At 44.9% G+C, this 12,031-nt stretch overlaps 1 protein-coding gene across 1 annotated transcript; it reads right to left on the bottom strand.

Moving 5' to 3' along the window:
* Positions 1–4,630: 4,630 nt before the first annotated feature.
* Positions 4,631–10,890, bottom strand: and1 (actinodin1). Its single transcript, XM_040127565.1, has 6 exons — positions 10,818–10,890; positions 7,436–7,581; positions 6,777–7,190; positions 5,877–6,131; positions 5,514–5,726; positions 4,631–5,318 (listed from the first exon to the last, which is right to left on the bottom strand). Exons 1-6 carry the CDS (start codon positions 10,888–10,890, stop codon positions 4,707–4,709), a joined length of 1,713 nt encoding a protein of 570 aa, XP_039983499.1. The 3' UTR covers positions 4,631–4,706.
* Positions 10,891–12,031: the final 1,141 nt, after the last annotated feature.

Raw genomic sequence — 12,031 nt, 5'->3', positions numbered from 1 at the left:
CTCTGCCTCCTAAGGGAAACACACGCTCCACAAACCTCTGTCAGACTCGGTCCATTAGTGTCAGCGGTAACTAGCGTATACAGTCGCCGGATTCATGTTTACATAACGTTTAATTTTTCCCAAGGTAGTCACCTGGCCTGGTGGCCTGGTCTGCTTTTGAAGAGCCATTAATCGTTTTCAACAACTGGGGGCAAATGTAGCATAAACCACCCATGAAAACCGCCCCGTGTTTCTCAGGCATCTTTCCCGCTTTGTAATTTTCCATGTTGCATCAAGGTTTGCTTTGGCCCAGTGGACATCTAGTCTATCCCTAGTTTGGGGATTTTACTTTAATGTGCACAGATTTAAGGGGTACCTGCCTCTGAAACCTTAACCGTCACCTCACACTGCATTTGAATTTTTACATGCTGCAGGCTTTTTATTTATTTATTTATTTATTTTATTTGAACCTCCTGCTGACTTTTCGCAGTGCATCTAATCATACAATAGCATAACTCTCTGAGTTTCCAGAGTAGTGATGGGCTTAGTTTTCTTTCAAAATAAGCGTGAATTGGCTTGTTTGTTTCGAATTCAAAGGAATACAATGTCATTTGAGGAAATGCTATTATTCGCTTTCTTGAAGCGGTTCAGCGCAGCGTGGAAAACCGGTCTCTGGAATATTCTGTTTGCTGCCAACATTGCTAGAATGGATGCGCGCTATCCATTCGTCTACTGTAGTCTACTGCTGGCTTTAGTTAGCTTTAGCATCTAGCCTGTTTCTGTAAAGAGATGTGTATGTAACATTAAAGCCTGTAGGAAACTAATGTTATAAACCGGCTGAACAGGCTCTTTACTTTGGTGACAGCAGTGCAGAGATGCTGGAAGTTTTTTTGTTTGTTTGTTTGTTTGCTTTTTAATGCTACACTAAATGCCCGCTTCATATTTAACAGACAACTGTCGGAAGTTTTTGTTTGTAAATTATACAAATCCTACGAATTCTCTTAACTGTATTTCTGTTGTGCTTAACACATTCGTACTTTCACTTGTTTCGCATTTGGAAATTTTATCAGAGCAAATTCACGGTAACTCCTTGGAATGGCGGTGCCGAGAGGTTTTCCCGCAGGTACCCAAGAAAAAACAACACAAATCAAACAGGACGACGGTCAGATACAGGTTGAAAATGGCAGAAGACATAATTGCAGGTTCAAACCGCATGCAGATTTGTGTTTCTGGCCCCGTAGGTATACGCGTAGTACAAGAGGGAGGATATCAACAAGGACTCCACCTTTCTTGTTCTTCCTGCAGCCACTACTAACGCTCGCACGTCAGAGCAGCAGAGATGACTGAATCCTGTAGAAGTTTCTATACTTTTTTTGAATCGGGTTTCTGATTCGTAATTACTACGATTACAGTATTGTTTTCATAGTTTCACACTCACCTCCAGTAAAAAAAAAAAAGCCTCAGCCTTTATGGGAATTGTGGTCGAAGCTGTGCACCGACACGCATCTGTGGGGGCAATAGAAGAATGAGTTGACGCGACAACATTTGCCACGGAAAGCGTCGCTTTCGTAGTGACAACCAGTACATCTACACAAACACTGACTGAAGACACGTATTGGGAAATTTAGTTAACAATGCCACATCACAAAGGAGCCACAGACTCAAAAAATGATTTTTCATGCACTGCATTCAAAAAATTTAAAAAACGCAGGACTTTTACTCTTTACTGTAAAACACCGTTATTACTGCTGCTTCCACAGTAATTACTCTTTGGAGTTCTCTTAAAGTGTCAAGAGTTTATGAACATTTTACCCGATAACTGAAACGGTAAAATGATTTCCCCTCCATCCAGCATACCTCAACACTACTCAAATCTTTTGAACCCAACTCCTGAGAGAGGTCAGAGACCAGCTGTCTAAGCGCCAGAATGTCCCCGTCAGACGTGTTGTCTTGAAAACTTGAGCTGTTTTTCTTCTTTTTTTAGTCTTTAGTTGTTTTAGAAGGCCATGTGCTGTCAGATTTGACTTTTTTTTGAATGTCTACAGCTCAACCTGTAAAGGTTGGGCTGGCATTTCTGCAGCTGCTCTACCTCTGTGTCAGATAGTGGAAGAGAAGACTTGCCTCCGACCAGCTTGTTATTCTACTTCCTCCCGCTTGTCTTTTCATTTTGTGTATAGTTTGTTAGTCTAGACTCAATGTAATAGGTTTACGACCAAAATAAAATAAATAAAACCTTTCCAACAGGATTTATAGTAAATAAGTATTCCAATTAAAATGCATCCCTGTGATCCTGCCGGATGGTGCAGGATTATGCAGTGCATGACAAAACTCAGAGCAATGGGCATATTTTACAATTAAAACTGAGATCACAGTAAGCACAAATGATTTAACTGTCAACTGTGCGGGTCTTTCTATTAGTCATCCCAGGAAATTAATCCTTCTATGTGCAGCTGCTCCTGCTCCTAACAGCTCCCTCTGTCCTTTCTAACGTTCGCTGTAACGCCGATATGTAAATGACACAATGAGTCACATCCTAGAGCCATGTGGAGGCTACCACTCACACCGTAAAATGTATCCACAGTTAGATTACCCAAACGAAGTAAAAAAAATAAAAAAAGGGCATAGCCTTTCTTGATCCCCAACGACGTCTTCGCCCTTTCCACTGCACCTCTGGACAACACCATAGGAGGAGCCATAGTGATGATAACTGTGGTGAATCCTTTTAAAAGTAGCTAAAGTCTGGAGTTTTTCTTTCAAAAAGTCAAAAGCACTACAGGAGCTTCCCTCCGGGGCCTCTGAATGGACTGTTGCTGTTAATGTGTTTGAGAGCTCTTGGATCAATAAAGCCGAGCCTCTGCTCTCGCAGACCCTCCTCATGCTGCGTGTATTCGGAGCTGACCCAGAGAACCAGGGTGGCAAAAGACGACGTCAGAGGAGGGTAAGACGAGGGCAGAGGGCGCAGAGAAACCCCTTTCCCCAACGGTGGGGCCCATCAGTGGAAGTTCAAGCGTTGTCTTGGCTGAGAAACGTCAAGACTGAATGGAGAGGGGAGGTTTAAATCATATTAATGCTTTGGGAATAAAGGAAAACATCCATCCTGTTGGAATACCTGATAATTTCTTACTTTCACACATACAGTCACTTTTCACCTTGTGAATCAAAGGTTTTATTATTGTTATACCCATGATGATCCTTTTGTAGTATCAAAAATTCCTCTTCCGTAGGGTGAAAGGGACGCCACTGTTTTCTCCCTCAGTGAAAACAGTAGGTACCCTCAGATTGAACTCATGTCAGTCACTCCAGAGATAATATGGTGGAGAAAAACTAGTATGATGGACAATGTTTTGGCTCTTTTGCGTGCAGTCACGAGCAAAGCAATAAACTGAAGCGCTATACTTTTGCAGTAACGACGGAACATACTGTGGAAGCCCATTTCTACCATAAAAACAGAAAATATAGATGAAATACTGTGAAAGACAAATTTAAAAGATCAGACAGGTGGGGTATTAAGTCAAAATGATGAGCTGCTGAATCAAGATTATGACTTTAAGTAAAAAATCTAGTATAAATCTGAATTTCACTCAAGATAAGTTTTAATAAGTTAGAATTATGAGATTGTAAGTCAAACTTATTAGATACAAGGTCCAATTTAGGAGATAATAAGTACCGTACTATCTCCAGATGTTGACTTTTATTATTCCTAACTTTGCATCTATTTTGTTTTCTGGCGTACACGAGGTTCAAGTGTCTACGGATGCTTTGATACTTAAAGGGGAACCTTTTTACACATAAGTCAGTTTACTAGTGACAAGAAGGTGCCAGCCGGCCTGTGAAAAAACAGCGATATTTTTATCCTCCGTGGCTCTGGGGGGGGGGCTTATCACGTGAGAAAATACATTTTCAGCTCCAAGCTTCATTGAATATAGACCTAAGCTTAGGGGACTTTATATTTACAGCAGAAACCTTGCAACACAAACCGGAGGAGTCTGACGAACGCTGGCCTTTACCAGGCAGTGAGGGTCTATAAAAAAAAAATATTCTGTTGGCTGCTGTAGAATCCCTCGTGTTTTCTGGCCTTGACCCATGCTAGAAGTCAGTATATCTGGTGAGTGCCCCAGCTGTATTAGTGCAATATCAAATTGCTGGAGTACCCTTTAATTACTTCCTTCAATCTAACACCTAACCACCCAAAATATGTCTTTGCTGTTGTGAGACAGTTGTCCCATGTCGCACCAGTGGACAATTATGGTCGGGTTGAGTCAAATGTCAAGATTCAGTGAATGAAATGGAAATACAGCTTTCGAGAGCTTTTTATTAGAACATTCAAAATGGAAAAAAAAAAAAAAAAAACTTTACATAATCCATCACTGACAAAAAAAAAGCAACAAACAAATTTAAAAATGTGAGATGCTTGGATACAGAAGCGAAGCTTAGCGTTGAGAAGTCATTACACGTTCGAGTGGATTGAGGAGGTTTGAGGTGGAAGCTGGAAAGCAATAGGCCAAAGCAACAGATGTGAAGCAGCTAAAGAGAGGAAAACATTGCTGGAACACCCTCAGTGTTCTGAGCGCGCGCTCGCTCATTGGGTCCATAGACTTCTCATGTGTCCCATATCTGGTCCAGTTTGGACTGGTCGTGCACTGCGTGAGGCGGTCATGGGCTAAGCTGCAAGAAAGCACGGGACTGTGTATTCATGTCCATCTGCATGCATGAGTGTGTTTGCTTATTTACTTCTTGCGGTAGTCGTCTGGATAAGCTCTGTGATCGTCCTGCTCAGGCCACTGGTCTCCGTAGCGCCTCAGTATGTCCTGCAGGCTGGGCATACCCTGTGAGAGTGGCTGGTAGGGCATGTGAGGCTCCTCCTGGCCACTTTGGTAGGGCTCCGCCTCATACTGGTCCTGCTCCTGCTGCTCCGGCTGCTGCTCGCCAACTGCCGCCCCCTGGTTGTGGGCCTCCTCGGCGTGATGCTCGGGCTGGGCCTCGACGTAGGCCTGGTCGGGCTCGTAGCGACGCAGGCGGCAGTCTCTGTCATACTCGGGGTCGCAGTGAGGGTTGGTAGGCTCCAGGACTCCGTTTCTTGTGCCGTCAGCATTCAGGTGGGGCTCGTAGGCCTCGGCTGGGTAGGGTATGCGGCGATGGACTCCAGAGCGTGGCTCGCTGGGCTTCAGGGGGAAGCACTCGCGGTCATAGCCGATGAAGCAGTCATAGCCCTCCTTGGTTTTACCTGGGGGGCCCAGAGGGTGGCGCTCCTCCCGGGCAGGCTCCTCATAATTGGGGTTGGAAAAAGGGTACTGTTGCCTGGGGGTGGGAGGGCCGCGGCGATGCATGGTGGCTGCTGCCTCGCGGATTGCGGAGAAAGGATCGTTGGGGTTAGACTCTGGAGCAGCCTCCATGCGTGGAGCATGTGGGTCATTAACTTGAGCTTGGGACATGTATCGGCGGATAATGGCATATGGGTCACTAGCTGCAGGAGAAGCTGGGGCGCTGGCCTGTTTGAACATAGCATAAGGATCAGTAACTCTGTTAGCATTAGCATAAGCATCCCTGAACATGGCGTAGGGATCGTTGTTCTGCTCAGCAACAGGAGGGGCGGCACGAATGGCAGCAGCCTCGTCTGTCTCCTCGTTTTTGTACCCCTCAGGGGGAGTGGCAAATTTGGTGGCGGTAAGAGGGTTGCAGCCTTCTTCATAGATAGGGTTGCAGGATCCAGGGCCAGCCGGGGCAGGGGGGTTAGGGGCACGGGGTGCCTGGAGGGACGGAAAAAAAACAACCTACATCATGATAGTCAGAGCACAGATGTAAATAAAAACACCAGACGTATGAAAAATAGAAAGCAGAGATGAAAATCTGTCGGACCGCATTTAAAAAAATCTTTCAGTATAATAAATAAAGTGTACCGAAAGGGAGGCAGCATAGGCGCAGAACGGATCCCTGACTGGATCACAGTTGGGGTACTGCAGGTAGAGACCAGAAGGGGCCTTCTGCACCAGTTTTGGTTTGCAGGTGGGGTCTTTCTTGGGATCACAACCGAGGTGGGCGTAGGAAGGCGGGGCTCCAGCGGAGGGTGTGTACCCATAGGCAGCTCTCAGGTGGTACTGCAGACAGTCCACGTCATCGGAAGAGCAGATACGCAGCAGCTCGGCCTTCTGCTCCTGAAGCACGACAAATACAGGCAGATGTGGTACCATGGTGTCATAAAGGCCAGAGAGCATGTGGCACTGTATCCCGCAGTTTAAAGCCACTGCGCAGATTCATCATGTGCTCTATCATCTTTCAACTTATTCTGATGGTGTGAATTTTTATGTTTTTGTGGAAGAATTTAGACAGTCCGGGTGACAACTTGTGCAGTTCTGTCTTTTCAGCCCGTCATTCCCAGTATTCCCAAACTGAATCATTTGGAGGAGGGACGCTGCCACTGCGTCTTCTTTAGAACTACCACAAGGGGGCACTAAAATTTTCAAACGATACATACCCATTGTGGCTCTCAGGTATGGTACTCTGCAGCAGCCTGAAAGTAAATTAGTTAACTGCTACCTACGCACTTCTATTTTTGCGTTAAAATGCCTAAATAAATAAACAGTAATATGGATTAGTTTTGACTTTAAAACTTTAAGTTGATTTTTATAGCCAAGTGATGAAAATAATGTTGTATATTGGAAGTATAATTGGTAAGAATTGTATTTCTTGGTTTGCTATGGACCAAATGTTATATTAACATTTCACTCCTTGTGAAAACCATTCACTAAATTCGGTAAAGTGGGGTTATGCACAATGAACAACACTGCCTGATAGTATACCTTGGAAAGGAAAGGCGTTGTGGATGGAGCGTAGTAGTAATACCCAGACTGCGGGTCCTTTGCTGGGGCAGCAGAGCGGACGTACTGAGGGGATGGGGCCTTAACTGGCGCTGGGGCAGGGGTGGCAGCTGGGAGCACCAGGGGCAGGTAGGGGCTCTTACCCTGCACCAGAGCAGCATACAGGCAGTAAGGGTCCTTGGTGGGGTCACAGGTTTTTACTGGTGCAGGTTTGGGGGGTTCGGGTTTAGGTTTGGGCCTGCTGGTGTAGGAGGCCACACAGTTGGGGTCGTCAGAGTCGGCGCAGGACTTGTAGATCTCCCCGAGGTGGCGAAGGTAGGCCTTGTAGGAGCGACGTCCCTCAGCGCGGTTCTTGTTCTGGAGGTAGGCCAGGTAGATGCGGTCCATCTCCTGAACCTGAGAGGGGAGGTGAGGAGGGCTTAACATACTGAGAGTATGGACACATTGTGGGCAATAACTACTACTCTACCCAAATTTTTTATAGCACCAAATACCCTTTATTTGTTCGTGTGCCACTAAAAACATTGACTTTAGACTTTAAGACGTTCTTTAAATACAAAATAAATGTAGGATCAAATTTTTAAAAACGTCAAGATAACAATCTGGGGTTTTTCGATGTGGGTGCATGTGCATTTACTCACTGCCTCTTGGTTGCCGTTGTCGGTGAAGTACTTGTACCAGGCCCAGAAGTCCGAGTTCTGTTTGTACCAGCTGATGTTCCTGCGGTTGCGGATCAGCCTCCTGTGAGACGCCGCAGCGGCCGCCCTCTCCTGGATGCTTTCCCCCGCTGAGGGCAGGGACAGAAAAAAAAGGGAAGGCACTGCTGATCCCAGGGCTTCCGAACTCACTTGGACACCAGATTCAAGGACTTTCCAGTGGCTTTTAAAGTTTTAGACACGATATTCAAGGACTCAAACTTGTTATATTTTGAGGTTAGATATCATTAAGCCTTTACATCATATGAGATATCAATCACAAGCTCGAGTGTTGATGCTACACCGAGGCGAGGTGAGGTGCAGTGATGAATTGGGGTGTTACTTTTTCAATCAAAGCGTGATTTCATGGACTCATTTTTCAACAACTTCCATGGTCTTTCATCCCCGGCACATTACCACCGTGTACTTTTTGGAAACAAACACCAGTGTGTGATTAAATGCTAAGGTAAAAAATGAAAAAAACACATATTTACCATCTCCTTTAGCCTTTTGCCCAATTGGTCCAGCAGACAAGAAAGCTGCACAGATGAACAGAGGAAAGCAAAAACAGATGCAAAATCAAGAAATTGCTGGAGTCAAGATTTTCCAAAGGCGTCTAGTCTGGCTTTTGAAATCTGTCTGTAATATATGTGATAATATGACATTAAACCTCAAACACTTACAGGCAGATATTATTCATTAAATAGGGCGGAGGTAATTGGCTCTGCCTGAAGCGCCGGCGACTGCAGCTCTTTGTAGATTTTATAGGTGAGCCTGTAACATCAAACCCCATGCTGCGTTTTCAAAGAGCTGTGTGTGCACTATGTGCGCCTCCGTGTCTGCACAAACACAAGAGTGTATGTACTATGTGCGTATGCGATTGACCCCCGTGCAGCTGAGGGAACAGCAGATTCAGCTCTGCCCCAGGTTTCTTTCATCTCCACAGGAAAAAGGTTCTAATGCCTCGCAGAAGGAGAGGAAAGGGGGGGGGGGGTGGAGGAAGAATAAGAGGGGGAACAGATGACGGCTTTCAAAGAGAGATCCAGAGGGGATAATTCAGGGTTACGTGGCGCATGTCCGCAGTGGAAAAACACCAATCTCCTTATTTGAAAAAAAAAATAAGAAAAGAGAGAGAAAAGGGTTTTGATAATCTCTTGAGCAGTCAGGAAGATGTGATGTGCACTGTGGCGTGTGAGGTTAAAGAGGAAAGGCGACAAGCAAAGGTATGAATCTGCAAAGAGTTAAAGAAAGAAGGAGCAGTGAAGGTGACCCGGGGTGATGGAGCGCTGTGGTGGAGGAGGATGAGGAGGGTGTGCTAAATGATGCTGCCTCAGTGTATCCGCTGTATTGTTTTTTACGAGCCTGTAAAAAGGTGGCTGGCACATCTGGAAACAGCCGGGCTTTAAGAGGGCAGAGGAGGAGGTGATGCTGACAGGTACTAATTTTTTTACAGGGCGAGGAGCGATGAAAGAAAAACTCCCCCCCCCCACTACTGCTCCTTTTCCCTTTTAACCATCGGACAGTGCAATTTTAAAAACCGTTTTTAAAGGGAAGGATGAGACTCAGGCAGAGCCTTGTCCCTTTGTAAGTATGCTATCATGTCAAGAGCGAAGTGGAAACAGGTGGTGGAGGAGCAACCTGCCACGCGGTTGATATATGAACATCACCCGGCTCCGTTAGAGCACCAGATGATGACGTATTGTACATGAAGTGCGTTTGAATTACAACCACTCGTAGCAAGGACAGCGATGAGTGGGTCCATGTCCATGAACTGGTGAATGGCAGAGAAACCCTCAGCGCCGCAACTAATCCCTAGCCTTGACAAACGAGACCTTGAGATGTAGCTTGTGACGCTACAAAATGTATTCGTAGAGGGCTTCAAAGACGCAGGGTAACGGTGAGGTTCGAGGGGCAGATGGAGGAAGCGAATACGGACCATAACACGAATTAGGATACGCGTAAATGTTGAGAGAATAATTCTGTGGATGAAGAGACAGAAAAGTATGAGGGTGCGCATATTTGAAAGACAAATGCTATCTGCTAAAACCAGTTGTGGAGAGTAACCAAGTCTGCTCCGCCACTTTTCCATACTAATGTCTGGCAATGCTCTTGTACTTTTACTGAAATAAGATTCTGGATGGTGTGAAATTACCGTGTGTTGGTGTTTTCCAAATTCACAGTCACGCTCCTTTTTTCTACTTTTTTTTTTTTTTTTTTCTTTACGGGGTTGTGTGTATCCAGAAAAATGATGCGGTTCACTCATGAAGCTCATCACTCAGTCCCTACAAAAACACAGTACCTCATCATTAGGGGATTTTATCAAGTTTCGGCCACGCTGTCTTGAAGGAAAAGCTCTGACTTATGACCATTTGAATGTGAAAATGACTGCAGTGTCATGTGATATCATGAAAAAAGTAACAGCTGACATTTTTCATCAATGCATCTCTGTAATAATCAGGGCTTGGATGAGTCACACTTGGCCGAAGCACAGATTTATTCTCCATAAATTCGGTATAATGATGAGGAAAACCTGAGCAGACGCTTTTCTCTTTTACGTTCATTCGGGAAGTGAGAAATGTTAGCGACCACTTGGTTTTTCGCTTTTCCTTTTTAGTTTAACCGTCAGTCATGATTATGAGTGGTGGGAAAGTAACTAAGTAGTTCTACTCAAGTGCTGTACATAAGTACAAATTTGAGATACTTGAACTTTAGTATTTCCATTTCATGCCATTTCATACCTCTATTCCACTACATTTTCTGAGAGAAGTATTATGACTGAAAAATCCTTTACATGATGCGAAGAAAAATGTAAAACCATCCTCTGGTTCCGGCTTCACCAGTATGAAATTTCACTGTTCATATCTGTTTTTATGTGATTTTAAACCAAATATTTATGGGTTTGGACTCTCTGATGGGCATCTTAGAGTATTTTCTGTCATTTTATAGACTAGATGCTTAGTCACTTAATTGAAAAAAAATGGTTGCAGCCCTACATTAAACTCTCCAACTGTGTATAAAATACTTAAAATTAGCTTTAAATTTCAGTGATATTACTTACATGCCCCTAATTGAGAAGCATTTTCAACACAAGATCTTTACTTGTATTAAAGTATATTTACAGTGGCGCAGCTACTTTGATTTCAGTGAAGGATCTGAATACTTCTTTCACTGCTGGCGACTACATACGTTTCAGTTTAGACATTTTTAGTTACCATGACAGCCATGTATAAGCAGTAGATATCGAAGTATCCGTCTAGACGGATATTTGGCCTACTGCCCTTAGTTCTGTGATACGGTATGTAATGTCGGATCCCCACTGTGTACTCACCAGGCAGCAGCATCACAGCCAGCGCAGCGGTGATGAACACACCGGAGAAACCGGTTCTCCTTCCTCCAGCCATGACTTCTCACACCTCCTCCCGTCCTGCTAACACCAAAGGCACAAGATGGTGCTTTACTCCCAAAAATACTTCCCCATCAGTCGCTTGTGTGCATAAAAATCTTAGCTACAAATACCTGTTGTATAGTTGTTTTTTTAAAGTGAATATCATCCAAATCGCCAGTGTATTATCCGAAGAAAATTAGCACAGTTTCGACTATACGTACACACCTTCTTTGATATTGTTGCCAGGGTAGCAAGCTGACATTTTTATCCACCTATTTGACTGATTTTCTCCTTTTAAAGCTGCATTTTTAGAGCTGGATCTCAGAACAGGAGCTCAAAAAGACATCTGATTACCTGCAAGAGCTGTCAGTAGCGCAGCCAAACCTAAAGAACCTTATGAATCACCGTTGGAAGGTGTTAATTTTCCATATCCAATCCCAACCTGGGACCCCAGACCTGTGCTAGTTTTCACGTGGCGAGCCGCTGAAGAGCCTCCGGCAGCTTGGAAGTGAACTCTAAATTTGGAGGCTCTGAATAAGCGTGTTGCGGCGCAGCTCCTTTGCCGTTGTGAAACAGAACCAGGTGTTGTTCAGCAACCCAAACCTGACTTCAACCTGAACTTGAATCCCTGGGTAAGTACCTAACAAATAAAATCGACCAAAGCGAACACAGAAGTACAGAACTGTTTGTGTTTTGGTGTCTCACCTCCGGTTATCTTAGCGACGTGTCTGTAGGCAGATCCAGATGTGGACTCCAAAGAAGCGAACAGGCCAGATGATCCACCTGGGCTCAAACACAAAGTGTGTGTGTGTTTGTGTGGGTGTTATGGAGATTCCTGGTGCACCCTGTCCCCGTGGCCTTTCTGACTGACTGCCCCGACTAAGGGATCCCGCAAGGTTTTAAACCGAGCCCGTCATCTCTGACACACACAAACACACACGCAACAAGTATTCATTAACACTCGCACAGAAAAAAGCACGCAGGGACCACCTGAGGGGGTCAAGGGCTACCTCAACAAAACACCTGATTGGCTGCAACTTTCTGAGGTTTTGGACCAATCGCAGGCACCGTAATTAAGGGCAGGAAAGGAGAGAGGGTAGGAGGGCTTGAAGTAGAGACGGAGACGTGGAAAAATAGGGTACGAGAAGTTGCCTCAG

The sequence above is a fragment of the Xiphias gladius genome, chromosome 5 (genome assembly GCF_016859285.1).
Source record: "Xiphias gladius isolate SHS-SW01 ecotype Sanya breed wild chromosome 5, ASM1685928v1, whole genome shotgun sequence".
In the NCBI taxonomy this organism is placed as follows: Eukaryota; Metazoa; Chordata; class Actinopteri; order Istiophoriformes; family Xiphiidae; genus Xiphias; species Xiphias gladius.
The sequence above is the reverse complement of the archived record's forward strand: the minus strand, read 5'-3'. Positions and strand labels throughout refer to the sequence as shown.